This window comes from Nomia melanderi, chromosome 10 (genome assembly GCF_051020985.1).
Source record: "Nomia melanderi isolate GNS246 chromosome 10, iyNomMela1, whole genome shotgun sequence".
NCBI classification, from domain to species: domain Eukaryota; kingdom Metazoa; phylum Arthropoda; class Insecta; order Hymenoptera; family Halictidae; genus Nomia; species Nomia melanderi.
The window spans coordinates 2291442-2312154 of NC_135008.1; the positions used below are offsets into that span (position 1 = coordinate 2291442).

Here is a 20713-nt window from a genome sequence, read left to right on the forward strand (position 1 = left end):
TGTGTTTTATTCGGTGTTCAACGGGACTGTATTCTATTTCTGTTCGCGCTAATTGCTCCGATGAGCTAGACCGAGGTGAATCGGTTCTCTTTCACTTTGCCACTGGAGAAACGAAAATACTGGAATATTTACTGACACAAATCTAAAAGGAATTACATGGTAGAAGATCTGTAATTCTCAAGATCGAGGTAGAATTTTTAACTCTGATCCGATTTGCCTCGGTGTATCCTATGAATATTTTCAACAATTGATTATCTGCTTTCGTAAGCAAATGTAATTCTCACCCATTTTGCTCTAGTCTTTCATTTCAATTCATCCTGCGATTCGACTCGCTTCGGTCTCCCCCGATTCCTGTTCGAAAGAATCGTTTCTCTCCCTTCCGGAGAACGAACACGGGAATCCCTAGTTTCGGGGCCGCATTCGCCAGCAGCTGTTTGTTCGTGCACGAAGTAGGAATCGGGCACGAACGACAAAAGATTATCGAATCCCCGAAATAGACGGTTCGGCCCGTAAGGGACAGAAACGAGCCAGGGGGTTAATATCATCGAGCCATGACACCGCGCGTCGGCAGCTGGCGCACTATTTTCGTACCCTCCAGGTCGGCGGCCTCCCCGAAGAGGAGCCGCGACTTCCGGTTATCAGTTTTATGAAACCTGTACCGAGCCGGCACCTATAAATAACGCTGGGCGGCCTGGATCGGTGATAAATTAATTTACGGCGCGAGACGCGACGATCGCGACGGGCCGTTGATTAATCGGCGGAATAATTGGCGCAGCATCGATCGGCGTCCAACAAGTTGAACATTCGTTGCCGCACGGGAAACGAAGAGAGAGAGAGAACGGGCACGCCCGTTCTCGAATCAAGACGGTTTTGCTTTGATTAATCAGCATTCGTGTGTTTCGCAAGTTCGAAGACAAATCGACGTTCCTGGCTCGGAAAAAACATGCGAACAGGTATGATCGTTTTTAACCGTCGTTGTTTGGCTTACGCAATGACCGTAACGAGACTTTTATTTCAGTTTTATTCAGCGGTTAGTTTTCAGTTAATCGGTCGAACGGTGTACGTTGTTTCTTTTCTCTCGACGAATTTTTCTCGTCGACGATCCTACGCGAACGCTTTTGGTCTTCTTAAAGGCAGCGTTATCATATGCGTACCGACGAGATTTTTTCTTAATCAGACGTTTCATTTACATTTTCAGTAAGGTTGAAACAAATGCCCGTGACAATCGCGGCGATCTCCTTGTACGATAATTATTTGAACTCGAATCTCCGAGTACTTATCGAATTAATTCCCATGGCTGATTGGCACGATACGGATATACCCGGTTTCAGTCCGGCTAATTGTCGAGTTGCCGAGTGATGTAACGACGCGTAACACGGGATGACGTAAACGCGTCAACGAACGGCTTGCGTCAGCTGTCTCGTGCCGAATTCTTTCGTTGTTTGTCCATGAAAAAACAAAAACCAAGAGCTTTCTACTTAACGCTCGCGTCTCGTCCGGTTTTTACATCGCTCCGCAAATCGGCCGGTGAACGGAAGCACCGCGGAGGCTCGAAACGAAAACGCCGTGCATAACTTGTCGAACGTTCTTTTTCAAGCAATGTCGGCGACTCGAAGCTTCCGGTGCTACTTTACACACCTCTCTTACATGTAAATACGAAGGGAAACGTCTAATTTTACCCTGGGAATGGATCTTTTTTTCGAACGCCTCTTGTACGCAAAGTTTCTTGGCGATGGACTTCCGTGCTCGTCGACGACGGAGTTTCGAACGGTTTGCACTCGAAACTTCTCGGCCGCAAATTGTGCAGCCACGATATTGAACGGCTGCAACGAGAGAAAGAGAAATGCGTTTATCCTCGTTTAACACTGGATTTATGGAACACCTAAACATTGAACACCTAAAGATTGATTCAAATGAACATCAACTTCTTTAAAAAATAGAATCAACTATAAAACAAATGTCCGTGAAGCTGGTGTTAACGAGGTTCCACAAATGTTCGCAGAGATTAGTCGTCGATCGGTCGTCGATCGCCAAGGAACGTTAGAAATTTTCCGAAAGAGTGTTAGCGACTTTGCCGGTGTAACGTGGCCGCTGAAACGAAAATGAAAACGGAAGCGGCAGAAACGAAACTAACCAACCAGAAGTTAACAAAAATAATAATGTCCCCTGTTCCCCCCTGCTCGACTTCTGTCTCGCCTTCTGATTGGCTCTCTCTGCATTGGCACGTTGGTGACTAACTTGAAGTCGACATCACACGAGCTCCAGCGAACACCGTACGTCGACTACCTCGAAGACCGAAGGTTGGGACAAGGTCGACCCTGCAGCACCGCCAAAGCGGTCCGCATTCGACAGCTTCAAAAGGTGACGCCACTGTAAAACAAAAACCAAACAAAACAACAACAGCAACAACACTGTCGAAACGAACAATCACCGGAAAAACTGCCCGGGACGCCTTCATTCACGCCAGATCCTAATTAGAGACGCCTGCCATTTTGTTTATCATCCTAGCTCGTCTTGAAGCCACGTGGACGCGCATATTACTCGAAACCGATGCCACTCCGGGAACACGAGTCGCATGATCTTCTATTTTTCGAGAAAATTGCGAAGTTTCGAATGGAATGAATTCTCTGTTCGTTGTATTAATTGTTTCGAATTAGAAGTCAATTATTAACTCCTTTATATTATCGTGCGACTCGTAAGACTCGAAATAGTGACTCGAAGATTGCAAACAGAACTTCAACTTCAATGTCGATTACTTTGAATATTAACTGTCAATATCTGTACTGATATTTCCTCGACTGTTAATATTTAAACATAAGCATAGAACGCTCACTAGCAAATAATCGACGATAAAGCAGTTGCAACAAACCGAACTCAGAAATCCTAGAGATCGATTGGATCATCGAGATCGAAAACACGTCCCCCGAGTGGCATCGTTCGAATTAACCCCTAGCAGCGAGTGACGCGCGTCCACCGTGGCATTCTCGTCTCCTCCGTAGTCTCTGAATTTCTTTCTCTCACCGCTAACCGCAAAAGCACCATCAGAAAGTCTCGCACTGTGTAAGAGGTAATGGGGAACGCATTGTCCACGTCGATCGCCGACAAAGCAAACTAACACCACGTCCAACCGACTAGACCCTGTAACCAGCCCAGTAGTGAACGTAGTACCCAGAGCTTGGTGTGATTTTGTTTCCGCGTGTTTCTCGGCGAGCGAAATCGCCTGTCGTTTGAACCCAGCACAGCACGAGTCGGCAGTTTGACCCGTTGAGTAGACGTGCACGACTTTAGGCCTCCATTCGTGACCAGTTCTATCTCTCTGTGTTGTTCCCTGTCTATTGCATCATCACCGCCCTAGGTAAGAGCCTCTATCTCGAATTGCGCAGCCAGGTCAACCGTGGCCGAGCGAAACGTCTCCTCCTCATTCGTACCGATATTATCCCCGATATTTTATATACATATATATATATTTTTATATACCACGCAGTATCATCGTCTCACCGTCTCACCGTCTCACCGTCGTCGACGCATTCCGCCTGTTTTTTTTTTTCTTTTCGTTCATCGTTCGAGCGCACTTGTCCCGCCGATCGCGATTTGTACGATACCCCGAGCGAATTAGAACCGCCCCCGTTAATCGGCTCGTTGCACCTTTCAGCACGACCACACAGAGCACTCAGAACAGCAGTTCTCTGAGCCCGCAGCATGACTCCGCCTGGCTGGACGGACTCAACAGCCCTCTCATCCAGGACGAAGGCGACAACAAGATGCTGAAGCTCCGGTTCGACGTGTCGCAGTACACGCCGGAGGAGATCGTTGTCAAGACCGTGAACAACAAACTTCTGGTGAGTGACGGAGAGTCTTTTCCTATTGCCTTCGAGCCTTGTTCTGTCATTCGCTTCTGAATTATCAGTACGACTACCTCTATGCAAATTCGTCTTTCCAAGAATCTTGGTAAAATAGAACTATGACAGAACAAGTTGCTTTTTTAAATAAATACTAGTTCGTTGTCGATGTTTTCCATCGGACCGAGTTATCGAACAGATTCACGGGAAGAATCCGCAGCGTTATTTCCGTGGACGTGGAAACGGCTGCCAAGTGCGATACCCCGTTTCCAAGCGGGACGTTTCTATCGGCCGGCGTCACTTAATTAGAACGGAAAGACAATTGGCTCGCGACTTTCTTCTTCGGGACCGCGACGTTTCTGCCCGCATGCTATAAACGCGAAATTATTGCGCCTGACTCATTGGCCGCGCATTTCGCGGCGGACCGCCTTGTTGCGCAACTTGGCACCACCCGAATCTGGTCCACCTTTTTGCGTAATACTCGCCACGTCGACGCGCCCCCGTCGACGGTTTTTGCCTTATATTTTCGCGATCCTGACGTTCGAGAACTTAATCGTCGAACCACTCACGCGAAACTGCGATTTGATGATTGAAAAATACTCGACGCGCTCGAGATCGTTGAACCAATCTGTTGATCGCGTGAAATCTCGTATAAGTGTTGACTCGGTAATTAAGAGAATATTTCATATTACTAAAATTCTGTTCCTTCGATTCTAATATCTTTGTACTTGCTGTTGCAACAATACAAACTGCTGAGTCGATTTAGGACGTCTGAATTTCATTGAACTCTTCGAATCGAACTTCGGCTAATTGATTTGCAACGGATCTCGAGTGACTCGCGATTCCCGAAGCTGATCGACCGAGAACCGGCGAGCAGAAAGGCAGGCGTTCAAAATTTTCTGCCGCCTCGCCAGGACTCCGAGGCTCTCCGCGAACGATGTGGAACATTCTAATTGGTCTCGTTGCGTCACTTCCCGTCAGGAAGTCGGCTCCGCCGGCCGAAGCGGCGCGCGACTCGCGAAAGGGCAATTCTCGTTACTTAAGAGTAGCCGGCCGTCTTTCGTAATTAAGCGTGTCGCGGGATACACCGTCGCCAAGTGCCGCGCCTCGCGAGTCGCTTTCAGATTTTCGAGTAACGTCGCGAGCGGAATTCGCTTCGCGTGTAGTCGTCGCCAAGATGTAAGCGCTGCGCGGCCGTAAAGTCGGACGGGCGTTAAAGTAAACATGTTCCAAGCGACAGGGCGAACATCAATCGCTGCGCGTGCTGAGGAGTTTAGATTCAGCCTTAACGTTAGAACCACAGAACGGCCCATCTGGAAGTTCTTGTCTAGCGATCAATGAATCTGTGAAGATGCTTTGGCGAAAGATTGTAAAGTAGGGCTGCGTATTCGCACGAATACAACAATGCGAAACAGTTAATCAGTTTTTCTGGGACACCACGAAGTCGCTCTAATTGCTCGGCAGTTCCAGTGTTAAAGGTTCAACGCGTTCGCGAGCATTTGTCACGGCAACCTTCGTAGTTACGTTTCATTAAACGCAAATCGCCTGTACAAAATGCTCTTGAAAGATATTGTCAACTTCCTTCGTGCGTTAAGATTCCAGATCAAAACGCGTGAAAGTAATTCAATTGTCTTTACCCAGGATATGAAACGTTGAGCGTCACAGATTAAGTTCAGAGGAACTCGAATAGTCTCTAGTCCTGTCGACGGAAACGCGAGTCGCTTCGAAGGGCTGGAACTCGGTTAGCCGAGAGGCTGGCGCAGGAAGTCGCGGCCAGAATTTTCCCCGAAGAGTGCGAGCGTGCGTGCGTGCGCGCGTTCAGGTTTCTTCTCTGGCCGGCGTTCCCGTCGACGGAAATAACCCGCGCCGAAAATAAGTTCACGGCGCTCGTCACACCGCGACTGCTTAGAATAATGTTCGGCCATTGTGAAGCTCATAAACGCGAGACCAAAAGCTCGTCGCCTGTTCGAACTTCACCGAAGATCGGTTTGGGCGCCATAGATTCGGCCTGTCCGCCGGGAAACAAAATGGCGGCCGCTCGGCGCCGACACTTCCCAAACGAAGTTTACGTCCCGCCGCTTACGGGTTTCGATTTGACGCGAATTACGAGCGTTTTCGTGTAGTATTATTTATCTTTTCGTGACGAAGATGAATGATATTAGAGATAATTATCAGTACTAGAACCACCGAGCAAATTGTATTTCATTATCCTGAAACGAAACTAACAGAGTTAGACTCTAATGAAACTCTAAACGCGATAGAAGAAATCAGGAACCATTTTTATTCATTTGTTTGTTTTATCGTTAATGATTTGGTATCGCTCACACGTTACGCTGTTACATCATTGTCTAGTTGTTTACGTTACCAGATATTTCCATTCGATATCAAGTTCCTTGTTGCCATTGCTTTCAAGCGATTTGGAAGCTCTCGGTGGCCACCGTAGCCATCGAAGCGTTAACACCGTTTTCCCCGCTATTTCCGCGTTTCCCGTGGAAAAGCTTTGACCGAGCAAACACGTCGAGGATGGCGGTGGTTCCGACCCGGCGCGACACAAAAATCCCGCCCCGGCGTAGTGCTGAAGCGGGAGGGAAGGGCGAGGTCATTGCACCGCGATATAGTCTCCGTTAGCGTGATGGAGGAAAGATCAAAGCGGAGGAGGATCTTTGCACACCCACGAACAGGGACCGCTTTATCCCGATTTCCTCCGCCGAACCGTCCGGCACGCCGCTGATAAACTCCGCTGCTTTTTTCATCGCCCCAATCGCGTCGCGGCGACCTCGTCGCCGTGCAGAAGTCGTTTTTCTTTCCTCAGCGCTACTGGTATTGGCTCTTTACGTCTGCTTTCGAAAATACACCCGATTACTCGTATTCGCATCGTTACTTTCACATCATCCCCAGTCGAAACTACATCGAAACATAGATGATTTCAACCCCGATCCCAATCACAACAAAAATGGAAGATCTACAAATAAAAAAACTATCACTTCTCCAATTGTCCCTCGCGCCACATCACTCTGCCATCCATCTCAACGCTAAAACTGCTGTCAACTTCTTCAAACTTCTCCATAGAAGGTCTAAAACAGCTACCGAGACTTCAACCGATTGATCGTTTACATACTAAATCAATTTCCCCAGTAATATCTCACAGAATCATCTGTTACGTCGTTAGCGAACAGAACAGGAACTCAACAATGAATAAATCTGTCCCGCTCGTTAATTCTAGTGTTAACATCATCCACAATCTACGCGGATCTATCTCATTCCCTCCAAATCCAAACTCTCGACCCCATAGCTCTCCACTCGAATGCAGATCGCGTCGGGATAGCTCTGACTCGAGGTTCCCGTGGTTTTCTCGGTCGACCGGTGACGGCTGGTGTCTTTTTTCGGTGTCCGCGCGGTGAATCGTCACCGAGGCGGTCTTCCTTAACCGGTCCCGCGCGAACGGAATTTTAAAGAACGGCCGCTCGGGGAACAGGTTGGCCGGCGTGTATCGTGGTCAAGGTCCGGCGGGAATCGAGGTCGGGCTGGTAGCGTTTCGCTGGTCCTTAAAGGGCTCCGCCAAGGACGCGTTCCGAAGGATGAGCAGCGGACGGAGCGAGGAACGAGAGCTCCGCCGATCTCTTCTCGCCGGACACGCACGCACGCACGCACGCACGCACGCCATCGACGTCGCGTCGCGTCGCGTCGGTGACGTCACGCTCGCTCGATAAAGCACGCGGCCGGATAAATAGGAGCAGGGACCGGTTTGTTCAGCGGCTTTATTCAAACGAGCCGGCGCTTGGAGGGCATCGGTTGCGAAATCTCCCTCCCCCTCTTCCTCCCCCGTCGTTCTCTCGTTCGCTCGTTTCGGGCAACTGGGTCGCCTCCCCGCCGGAACGGCTCGAATCGATTTTTAATGGCCACCTCCGATAACGCCTGGCTCGATCCGCCGCGGCCACAGGTGTTTGTTGGCTCGCGCGTCCTAGAAAATGGACGCCGGCCGCGAAATGGTGTAACGTTCGGCGCGTCCCGCCGCTTCGCGTCGTTCCGGCGTTGTTTTCGAGAGGCGAACACGGTTCACGGGCACCTTGTTTGGCGTTGAAATTTAGGTCGCGGATGAAGTTGTTATGAAAACACCGGCCGTCGCGCGGGCTTTCCTTTTTCGGCCAAGGAGACTGCGCCATTAGACGGTCCGGGAAGGAGGCTCGCGTTACGCCGACGCTTTAATCGGGTTTCGAAAGCTCGAGCGATTCGCGGCACGTCCGGTTTACGACTTCGTCGAGAGCGGAGGCTCGAGCTGGACGCGAGATCGCGATATCTTCGCGAGATGTAGCGTTCATTGAAAAGTCTCTTGGAGCGATTCTGCGACGATAAGACGGTTGTTAACGACTGAATCGTAACGGCGGCAGCTTTTAGTCGCACGACCTTTGACCGAATCATCCGGGAGATATACCAAAGCAGAATGGAATCAGCGTAACCCTTATTCAAGCTGCGAATCGCGTTATCCAAGGAGCAATGGAAGCTAAACAGCGCGCCGGGCACGTTGCATATTCATTTCTCGGAGCACCGGCTTTCACTCCGTTTAGCCATTTCGTTGGTCTTAGCGTCGCGGAATCCACTTCCCGAATAGTAAACCTACATTAGAACTTCCTGGAGGCACGTAGCATCAGCGCTACAGAAGATTGAATACTAATTCGCTTAGCCTACGTTCTCGTTTAGCAACAGTATTTAACCCCTTGCGGTCCGAAGTGCCCTTGGTTTCTCACTTCGAGGTTCACGTTAGTTTATTCAATTACAGCTTAATATGACGCATTTATTTATTCAAGAATATCTGGGAGTCATTGAAATGTTACCTTTAAATGGTACAACTGTGATACTACAGATAAATATAGAAAAAATTGTTAAAACAGGTAGAGGTTGCAATAGAATAGAATAGGACTGCTAAGGGTTAAGCAAATCGATGCCTCCAGCTGAACAAGTTGCTCCAATTCGTCTTCCATGGATCCCAAATTGATCTGTTCGAGATCTAAGACTAAAATAAACCCCTAGCTACGTCCTCCAGCTAAACAGCATCAGTTCAACCCGAGCATCCAACGGTGGATTCGTTTTCGGTCGAAAACTATCGCGCCCAGGGAATTCCGATGCCATTGAAATTGATGATCGAGTGTCGTCGGAGCCGGTTCCACGGTTTTGCGTAATCCCCGCGGTCCGGTAAGACGATATCGAGGCGGAAAGCTTAGATCCGAGGCAGAGTTGAGTTACCGGTGGCAGAGTGTCGGGGCTAGTCCACCGTTGGTCCCCTTTGCTCCGCGATTTCCCTCCGTTTCCCCGTGTCTAGGGTTACCTGCGCCGCTGCTTCGGTTGCTTGCTCGCTCGCTCGCTCGCTCGCTCGCCCGCCCGCTCGCCTTTGGTCTTTTACGGGCAGCCCGATCGATATCGCGAGCACGCCAAGGAGCGGAGAGCACGCCGCGCCGCGCTTCCTCGACCGCCGCGAGAGCCAGACGCCCGAGAAATCCTCGTCGACGCTCTCCTCGTATCGATTCGCCTGGACACGCTCTCCTCCTCGACGAACAAAAGACACCCGAAGTCGTTGCCGACACTCGAGTCCCATCGATTCTCTAATGGACCTCGCTGCTGACGCGTTAACCCCTTCGAACAGCGTTGCACCCTAATTTTGACACGAGTGATTCTCAGTCGCCATTTGATTTCCTACAGTGAAACTATAAAGTTTGACATTTAATATTATACTTCATATAATGCATCAATCTGAGAAGTATTGACGTAAAATTGCTTTGTCCGTCAATTCACGTGAATTTCTCGTCGAGTTGGTTTTACAATATATCGTCTTCATCTCATCAGAAAATGTTGAAATATTTCTAGTGAAAAACTTCGGAGTGTAAAGAGTTAATCGCGCATGAAGATTCTATAAAGTATACAGATCTGTTAAATTATACATCGAATGCTTAGATACACTTTCTTGCTATTTCAATTCTGAAATCATTTGTAACGTGGTATCGCAAACGTGAAACTTTGATATCGACATTCTGTCGATATTCGTCCGAAAACGGACACCGCTCAGTTTATTCTAATCCCTAGAACAACTGACGTTCCTTCGAGTCTTGGAAATCAGGAGCTGAAAATAGACAGATTAATCAATGTTCAGAACTCGAAGTATAGTAATATTCAAAAATAGTGCAGTTCAACGTTCACAGGACGAACGCATCCTGTGAACCAACTCGAAGATCTAGCCTTCCGTTTCCGTTTCTCGGAGCAGCGAGCACCGTAACCGATTAAACGTTTCCGAACGGTAGCATCCGCCGAGCGTATCGGTCGCCGGAAGTGCCGCGCGAAAACAAGACGGGATCGCGTTAATCGGATCAGAACGTTCGAACGCGAGCGCCGCGAGCGAGCCGCGAGCGAGCCGCGACTACAGGATCATTTTAATGCGCCTCTTCCGCGTGGTCTCGTTAATCGAGAACTTTCCGGGACCGCGCTCGACTTTCACGGTGTTCCCCCTCGACCCGCCGCGGAAGAGCAACGGAGAGGAAAACCCGCGATGCGTCCCATTTACGTATCCCGTCTACTGCGTCGTTGCACGCGGCGCCTCTTCCGTTTCGTTTTCCTCTTTGGAGCGTAACGCGAGATCCTCCGCTCGAGAACGGGACGGCGAAACAGGTCCGCGACCTCTACACCGCAGGAGATGGACTTTCCTCCGGCCTCGCTCGAGCAGAAAACCAGCGTTTCTCCGGTTGCTTTGCTCCTCGCGCCCTGTTTAATCCTCTTCCTCGTGGGACGATGCTCGAAACTGGCGACTTTCGAATGATCGTAACGTTGGTGTGGGTATCGATTGAATTGTTGATGGAATCTTGAACGGCTTGTGTTCCTTCGTAGTCGAAGCACTTCTAATTATTAATATCAAGGAATATTAAGGAGAATGATTATTGAAACGTTGAATGCCGCACGATTTCACAGAGCAAAATAGCCAAATCGAAAAGATGTAATATTAGATAATTTGAATGAATTGCGTTATTATTGCATGTTCATCTAGCTGAATGTCACCGCGTTAGGCAGCATTATTTGTAATATAGAAATCTTTTCAAATAATCGCAGTTTAAATGAGCAAATTATAGTAATTCGATTCGATTGGATCACCGGTGACCCCCATGGCATTAGACGTGTTAATATCAAGGAATATTAAGAAGAATAATTATTGATATTAAGGAATATTAAGAAGAATAATTATTAATATCAAGGAATATTAAGAATACTTAGTCACTAAACGATTAAACATCTGAATTCCATATCAACGATACACATTGCAGTTTTCGACTCGCAAGACACCGACGACAGTGAACATAACACTAGATTTACAAACACTCACATACTTCACTTCAATCTATCAAATAATATTCATCAAATTTAATATCCGCCAAATCTACGGGTTCCGCAAGCCGTGCAATTAGTCCTGCCATCCTCCGTCTCTCGTACTCGCTCACCGTGTAATCAACGAACGTACAATTACCGCGTCCCGCTTCTTTCTCCGTAATTCCAAGCTCACGCGTGCAACGGCGATAAACGATCGACGAAACGCGGGGGGCGGGAGGGCGAGCGGACCGTGTCCGACGCGCCCAGAGGTTGCCGGCACACGCGTGAAAAAGCGGCGAGGGTGGGCGAGGCTGCCCGCCGCGCTAATTGCGTTACGCAAACGACGCTAATGAGAGCCGCGTTTCGGTGTCCTCGGGGAACCGAGCCGAGTCTAGGCGCGTCGCGTCGCGTGGCCGGCTGCGCTGCGCGAGGAATTCTCGTTCTTGGACCAATTCGTCCGACCTGTCCGCGCGAGCGTCGCTTGCCAACGAACCAAATAACCTGGCCTTCACCTTGCTAGAAGTCGCGGAACGTCTGCGAATCGAATGACAAGCGGATTGCGCAACGCGCGATCGATTTCCATTGATCGAGACGTGTACCGCCGCGGGCGACGAATGCTTCGTTAACCCTTTGCACTCCGGAGGTAACCCTCAGCTGATTTGATATGGTGAAGTTAACCCTTTGCACTCGAGAATATTTTTTTTAAGAAGTATTCGTTATTTTTTGATGAAATATCAAGATGTTTTACAACTAACATAAAGAAATACCTTGTATCAATTAACTCCTTGGATCAAAGTCATTACCCATTGTCATTACCCACGGATCAAAGCAAACAACTATTTTGCTATTGTCATTGTATTATCTTCAAATAAAATTTCCAATTGAAGTATTTTTATATATTTTGATAATTTTTTCTATATTTATTTGTGGTATCGCAGTCGTACCATTTAAATTACGATGACGTGTATAGTCGTCAAACACAGTTAACTGGTTAAGGTATTCGAGTTCCCATAAGCGTAAAAAAAATCAGTTCGGTACTCATTAACCCTTGGCACTCGATAGTTTTCTGCTAGAAATGCTCAACGCTCGTAACAGATGTTTTCCTGAGAAGCTATTAAAGAACTCATTCAGCAACACGCAAAGTGGATTATAAATCAATTAAAGTCTCAAGATGTACTCTTGAGGTTTCTGCGGAGGGATTTCAAGAAGTCAATTTAACTGATCGTTAATTTCAGTGTTAACCCTTTGCGCGTATCCATCGTGACTAGAAATCAGTTTTATTCACAGCTATGATTTTGTCAAGATATCTTTCAAATAGATTATATCATTATGTTATGTTCAATATTATCAGAATCGTTTACTGCTCTCTACAGACTATCTTTTCAAATGCATTTCAAATATCGTAATGATATAGAGTCATGGAAAAATGCAAAGGAAATTCCGAGTGCAAGTCAAAATGACTGGTTTCAGTTTTCCTTCGCAATTATTGATATCCTCAAAGCATCGAATATTCGAAATGATTTTTTGGCTTTTCCAACTGAATTCCACAGTTAACTGGTTACTTGGGAAGCTGTCAATGACTAATTGTCCATACAACGAGACATTGATATTTTAGCTTCCTATTCCAATACTCAAAACTCGCACAGTTTCCCATTGAAACAGTTTGAGTTTCAAAAATTCCCGGTCCTACCGCAACCGGTCGAGCAGCCAGCAAAGTAATCCTTCGGATTCCCAGCTCGTCGAGCTGGATGGAGAGTAGAGAGTTCCGTTGCTCGGCATTCGAAGCGTCCGAAGCGGTACTTCGCGAAATCGGACAGCACCTAGAGCACTCGCGCCTGCGGACGCATTAAAAATAGAGATTGCATCACGCGGCCGGCCAGCTTCGAGCCGCCATTCGATGCCATGCAAATATCGCCGCGCGGCACCGAGTCTTACGGGATTTCGTATAAATGAATCTCATTAGCGAGCGGGTTGCGTCACGGCGATTAGCAGGGACCGATCGCCGAGCAGCTGGTGTCATCGACGTATTTAGACGCCGCGTGGCCGAGCAGGTTATCGCGATTATCGGCGAACTATCTGCTCAATTGTGCCGCGCTTCTCCCTCGGCCGCGGCTCGCGATCGCGGAAGTCGGCGCTTCGACGAGCGTCACCTCTGCATCGCTAATCGACGAGACTGTCGCTAATTAACACGTCGACCGCCGCACGATTTTGCCGAGACAAATATAGGAAATGAAAATAATGCAGCATCAACTTCCGCCATTGAATTACGGTGTTATTATTACAGGTTTGAATCGTTGAATGTCAGTGCATTAAGTTGTATCACTTGTAATATAGAAAAGCGTTCTAATAATCATCGTTTAATCGAATGAATTGTAGTGAAATTCTTTTGTTTTTCCAGTGAATCGTTAATACTAAAAATGACCGGTTCGTTTGCTTCAAAGTTTATTGATGTCTTAGAAGCATCGAATATTCGAAATGATCTTGAATCTGTAATGAATGTCCGAGGAACGGAAATATAGGGATATCTCGTATCAACTGCTCGATAGTTCTAGTGCTAACAATAAAGTAATTAAAGGATTTGAAGGAATCATGATTTCACTCGCGCAAGGAAATTAGCGTTAAGCTCGAATTCAAAGAACGATCGGCGTTCGAAGAATCGAATGAAATCACCGCCAATTTTCCAACCCCGTATCCGGTAATCGGACTCGAGATCGTGCTGTAACTGATACATCTAGCTGCTAATATTCTGGGAATCGCAATCGATGCCGAAACTTTCTTGGCAGTGACACGTTTCCAAAGGTTTCTGGGTAAACAACGGTATCGACGTGTTTCTCGCGGAGCGGCGACAAAGTGGCGAACGCTAGAATCGCTGACGCGTATATTCTTATACAAAATCACGAGAATGCGTCTATGACAATTTCGATTGATGCGTGGTCCAGAATGCGCGTCGGTGAGCCAGTTTACCAAAATATTTCGCGGAGAAGCCAGTGCACCCGAAAATTGCAAGAGACGCAAGGCGGATCGTTTTGATCCGTTCGGTGGTTCTAGGGTTAACACTAGCAATTCCTATAAAAACTGTAACAATAGATTATTCTCAGTTTCTTCAGACATTCGTTATAGTACTCAAATGAAACTACTTTCAAAATCTTTTTGAATATTCAACGCTTCGAAGATATCGATAATTGCTACACAAAAAGATCGAAACCAGTCATTTTGACTGGTACGGTGGTTCTAGGGTTAAGAAACGCTCGCCCCGCTTCGGCCGGCGATTCGGAGCTCATGTATATTCGACTAGGGACCCTGTCCGCCGATCGTATCTGAAAACTGTTCCGCCGTGCGGAACGAGCAACACCGGAGTCGGGGATCACGCGAACCGCGGCGTTCCAGGAACACGGAACGCCGGACGATTGCTCGGCGATACGCAAATGAGCCGCAATTATGAAATATTCGGCCGCCAGACTCGCCCGAAAGTCGCTCGACTTTAGCGGAAGTTCTACCTAGAACCTGTATTCAGTGCACGAATCGACTTTGTAGAATTTCTGTATAGAAACTCGAAGGCTATTCACTCTTTGCACTCGAAAGCTTTTCACTTGATTCAATAGTTTGCAATTAGATGTGGTGAAGATTCTTTAAAATGAATTTATCAAGAAAACACGCACGAATTAGGGAACATTAATTTCAAAAATGTATCATCAGGAACCGTGTTTCATCCGCGTCAATAAAAGTCGACTTAAAAGTTTAGCAACTACTTTCTAAAATTCAGTATGAGACAAATTGGCATTGACCAGCGTTAAACGATATTACGGTAGCCGACGTAGCTGAAAGGACGAAGGAAAGCGCAACGAAGGGTGCATTCGAGGAAAATGGCGATCGATGGCACGACGAAGCGTACACGCGAGCAGATAAGAGTACCGGACGTTTCTAGGACGTTGGAATTTTACAGGCAACATGGAATCAGTGACGAATCGCCGTGGACGACGAAATAACAACGAAATTCTGAGTCGAACGAATACATTTGCATGCAAATGTATATCGGCCGAAGAAAACGGACCGAATGATTCATTCGATTTCGACGTCTACTGTCGATTTCGATCGACTATTTCGAACCAGAGTTATTATAGAAATCAGCCACCTGTTACGATTACTCGGCGGCGATCCGTTGCCCAAACGTTCGCATTCGCGGCGACCTCATCCTCGCTGCCAACTCGCCGTTTCGTCACCGAGTTGGCCGCCAGGCCAGAGAATCTTCTGCGCGTAGACGACACCCGATACCCGTGTAAATTTTCGAAATAATACCCGTCGATCGTTGTTTATCGGCGCTCGGATCATTGCCCGTTGATGACTGACGCGCGGCTATCAATGAGAATCGCGTCCTTTACAAGACTGAATAAACTAGACTCCTAAGAGAACTCGAAAGATTCGTAGCAGCTTTCGATGTAGCGATCTTGGAAAGTTATCCATATTTTGTATAATTGCTATGTTCACGGTCGTCTCGAAGACATATATATATGTTCACGTATACTATAGAATTAGCGTAGTGGTGGCAGGTTTTCGAGACTCAGAAAATATAAATTGGCAACATTGTCAGAGGAAGACTTTAGCATTTCTATGTTCGTCGATTGATTTCTTTATATCCGAAGCGACTATTCAATATTTGATCAGGTTCTCGTTAATTATTGATTAGAAGAATCTTTGCTTATTCTGTCTACTAATCCAAAGATTAAGGATCAGTAACAGAAAAGTAATTCAATTCACAACAAATAACACTTAGATTTCTCAAACGCAGTTTCAAATTTCCCTCTGACCCGGTGCTGTTAGATCAAGGGGTCAACGAAGGTCGAAGACTGAAAATTCCGTATCATTTGAAAAATAGTTTTATCCTGATTCGTTATCATTTTTCTATACAATTTGTACATAAAGTAGTGGACAATTTCTCTACGTTTTTTCTAAACTGCTGATAGAAACATTTTGCACGAGCTTAGCAGTAAAAGTAAATAATACGGCAAAGGGTCAAAGGTCGGTCGAGTGCCGGAAGAGGAAGCCCGAGTAAACGGAAGCGCTGCGACGAATTTTTCGGTTATCGATTCGGTTCGGGGTCGCCATGGGGGATGGCCGTTGTATACGTGGCGCCCTGCCGTCGCCATTTTCCTCCTTTCACCGTGTCATCCTTCTCTGTCTCTTTGCTTTCCGTCCACGTCCATCTCGCACGCCTTATCGTTCACCCGAACGACGCGATGGCTGCTCCGTTGAACGAGCCTCGTAAAACGCTCTCGGGTTGCGGGCATTATCGCCGCTTCCCCTAACCTAGTTTCCTAGGATGTTTGCGTCGTTTTACGAGCTGCTCATCCCTCTCCGCGCCTCTCTCGCGTCGATTCACCCCGTTTTCCGACAGCGTCGACAGACAGGCTGTCCGAGTTACATCGCGGCCAATTCCGTGTACCTTTAACCCTTTGCGCTCGGAAGTTTTTCCACTGAAAATATTTGAATGTTTTCTGATGAGATAAAATCGGTATTTCGTGAAACTAAGTCGACGAGAAATCACGCGTACATTGAGGAACAAAGCTATTTTATTCCAATATTCCTCAAACTGATGCATTATAGGAAATACAATATTAAATATCAAATTTTATAGTTTTACTGCATGAAATCATGTGGTGGGCTTTGAAACTTTTGGGCGCCTTTTGCATAAAGAAGTTCCATAAAGAACGATACTAGCAAAAAGGAAACTATGCGCCAAGCCCTTATTTGAATAATTGAATTATTCATTCGTTCTCGAATTTAGATATCGAAGCTCGGAATCTCAATTATGAGGAACGTAAGGGTTCCTTCGTGATCGAATGCGATATACACTTCTAGCGAAAAAATCAAATATTAAATCATTCGATTGAATTGCATTATTATAGTTGCATGTTCATCTGAACGTCACCGCAGTAGGTGGCATTATTTATAACTAAAGTAAGTCGATTTGATTGGGGTCACCGGTAACTCCCATGACACTCAACGTGTTAAAAAGAATTTCTTTCAAAACATTTGCCACTGAATTTTCTCCTATCTTAGAAGCGTGCTAAAGTTAAGGCTTCTGGCTCTACCGCGAACGGCACCCTCTTCCTTTTACAGTAGGGGGTGACTCATCGCCTACAGCCATTTGTCCAGAAAGTTGGGGTGGAGTTTCTATAAGAATATCGGTTGATCTCCCCACGGTCTACTTTCCACGTGCGACGACTCGGTTCTCGTGTCGCAGATTCGTGCCGTGATTGAATCGAGTTCGAACCTGCTGAACATTCAGGCTAACCTCGGAGTTGTGCTGCTTCGATGCTCGCAGGAATAGACGTTTGTTTTCCTAGCAAGAAATATTCTTGTTTACCGAGGTCGATGAGTATTCCGTCGGCGAGCCAGCGAAAATACAAATTCCCATTTGTCCGAGTAAAGTGCACCGTTAGGATCGACCTCGATACGTTATCGCGCCCCTTGACCAGGGCCGCGCCGGCCACGATCGACTCCCGGCGGTTGCGTGATCGCGGAAACGAGCCTGTCCCAGCTGATTTATTAATACGGGCACTTAATCGAACCCGCCGACCCAATTTCGCGGCCTCGTCCCGCGCCTTCTGCGCGGAAATCGCTGGATTTCCTTGGGAAACTTGCTCGTCGATAAGTCCGACGTTAAACCGGCCGTCTTCCGTGTTTCCGGGCACGGTTCCAAGGCTCGATCCGATCGATCGCGTCGATGAACGAGGGCTGGTTTGCACAACCGAATCCTTAACCACCGTTTCTTTGGTTTCCTTTGTATCTGCCCTCGCTGGGATAACTTCGGTCAGTAACTTAGCCAAACGGGGATTACCGATTCTTCCGCGTTCACTTCAACCCTTTGCGGACAAAGATTCTTTGAAGTATACAAAACCTGACTCTGCCGAGTTACACATTGGAAGCTTGGATAATAGAGGATAGGGGAACTGTGTACTGATTTCTTTGAGTAGTTAACCTATTATTATTCCAAACATGAAAACATTCATCTGCAAGGGGTTTAACTTACCAATTTTGATAGTAGTCCTACTGAAAATTAACAATGTTATAACACTTAGACCTTTAATTCCCTTCTCAGTGCAAACTGTATATTTGGAAGATCTAATTAATCTTAAGGTAGTTTTCTTAAAATTCACTGAAATATTTAATATTAGAACTGCTGCAATATTGGAGCCTATGGAGTTCAAAGGGTTAACCCTTTGCATTCGAGAGGTGATAATGAAAATTGAGAAGAATGATGATGAAATTTGATACTTAATATTACTTCGTACAATGCATCAGTTTGAGAAATATTCAAACAAACTAGCTTTGTCCCTCGATGTGATTTCTCGTCGAGCTTCACAAAATATCCTCTCTCATCAGACGTTAAAATATTTCTAACGAAAAACTTCCGGCAAATGTTTAATTGTTGTAATACTCTCGATTGTAGTCTCAGTCGTGTTTGTACCGCGAGAAGCTAATATTCTCTGTCGCTCTGTGCAGGTTCACGCCAAACACGAGGAGAAGACGGAGAGCAAATCGGTGTACAGGGAGTACAACCGCGAGTTCCTGCTGCCGAAGGGAGTCAACCCGGAGAGGATCAAGTCTTCGCTGAGCAAGGACGGCGTCCTGACCGTCGAGGCTCCGCTCCCGGCGATCGGCTCCGGCGAGAAGCTGATCCCCATCGCGCAGCAGTAAAACCGATCGCCGAAACGGACGAACGCGCGAGAACGACAGCGAAACGATACACCCCCGAAAGCTACCCCGACAATTCCATCATCCGTGCGTCCGTGCCAGATCGCTGACAAATTCCTGTCCCCCGTTCTTCGTGAATTCCCGTAAGTCCATTTTTCTTCTCTCTTTCTTTCTATCCGCAGCTTCCCATCGTCCCGTTTCCCGCGAGCATCCTCCCCGCCGCTCGTTTCCGGTCCACCTTCACGCCCTTCGTCTCCGTCGTTCCCTTCCGGTGATCACAAACACGGATCGTCCCATCTTCTCGGTCCCTCGTCGGAAAACAAGCGATTTCACGGACGACGCTCGAGAGACGAAGCCAACGAACGATTTTTCGGGAAAGAGGTTCGCCGAGGATCGATGCTCGAGTTCCAGCGATAACACCTGAAGGACCTGCGAACGATTGCGCCCCGCGGATCGAACGTCGATTCGTTTTTTACTCTTGTTTTTCGAGGACCACCGATCGTTGACCGGCTTCCTTTTCGACGACGATCCCGATCCCGGCCCGGTACGGGTCGGCCGAGCGATATAATCAAATTTTAGACGAGATAGGCGTTCGTTAAACGAACCGGATAATTTTTCTATGGAACTCGAACGTGCGAACGTTCGACGCGCTTTTCGTCGGGATCGAATCTCCGACAGGGAATCGAATGTTTCAACCATCCGCGGGGATCGCGATCGTTCGCGGCTCAGAACACGACGAAAGAATGGAGAGAAAGAAAGATAGAAACGAAACGAAACGAGTATAATTGTAAACGTTAAGGTGTACACGGCGCTTTGGACGTCGTCTAATCGTAGGAGAATGTTTGATAAATTATTCTTCCTTTTTGGTACGAGCAGCTTTTTTGACGCTTTGATATACTTCCTTTTTAGAAGTAACACGAACTTTTTCAGGAACACGCATTGCCTTTCAAAATGTATCTTAGATGTTGTTTCGTGGGAGACACGAAGAAAAAAAGCAAAATTACAGAGAGAGAGAGAGAGAGAGGGAGGGAGAGAGAGAGGGAGAGAGTGAGACGCGTTCGCGTGAACCCGCCGGGTTCAACGGAAACGAGAGAAGTTCTATCGGGCAATTCGAACGCGAACGGAAAGCGATCTTCTGTAAACGATAACTTATGTATGTGTTAGTTTTAGGTACTACGTTAAAAGACTATAACACGAGAATGCTTAGAGTATGTAAGCATCGTAACGATGATGATGAAGATTATGATGATGATGATGATGATGATGATATGATGATGAATATTATTATTATTTATGAATATTTTACTATTGTCGAGATACGTATAATGTTTAAAAGGTAATGCGAACAATATGGAAGTTTAAATAAAAATAAACCTTCAAGGTGCGTAGGTGTTCTTCCGCTCCGCCCAGTGTCCCTTCAGAGCTTCCATTAGCATTCTTCATTGAGTCCCTCTCGGTCTACCCATTGTCGAAGCATAATTAATCGCGTCGATTAATAAATTGTCCCTGTAGTACTTTAATCGGTAAGTTAGCGTCGCATTCACTCGGCCAATGATTCACAATGAAAGGGGATCCGCCTACGAGCAGCCGGAAGGTACAGTTCAGACTTGACGTCTAGCAGTACAGAGGCAAGATGTGTCTAGTCTATAATCCCATAGTTTCGATTAGTCAGTAACCTATCAACGAATAGTAAAGTAGACTATAGAAAATATCGTTGAGACTTGACGTCTAGCAGTACAGAGGCAAGATGTGTCTAGTCTATAATCCCATAGTTTCGATTAGCTTGTAACCTATCAACGAATAGTAGACAATAGAAAATATCAGGAATCAAGGAA

The 20713-nt window shown here is 46.8% G+C and overlaps 1 protein-coding gene across 3 annotated transcripts in view; it reads left to right on the plus strand.

Moving 5' to 3' along the window:
* LOC116433259 (alpha-crystallin B chain) overlaps positions 1-20262 on the plus strand; it is a 30733-nt gene extending 10471 nt beyond the window's left edge. For 2 of the 3 annotated variants that reach the window (XM_076371580.1, XM_076371582.1), the window contains exons 2-4: positions 2245-2361; positions 3653-3839; positions 18687-20262. In XM_076371580.1, coding sequence (XP_076227695.1) covers positions 2245-2361; positions 3653-3839; positions 18687-18881 — 499 coding nt within the window. In that variant the 3' untranslated portion in view covers positions 18882-20262. The remainder of the gene's footprint in view (positions 1-2244; positions 2362-3652; positions 3840-18686) is intronic. The other variant, XM_076371581.1, reaches the window with a different exon arrangement.
* The last annotated feature ends 451 nt before the right edge of the window (positions 20263-20713 follow it).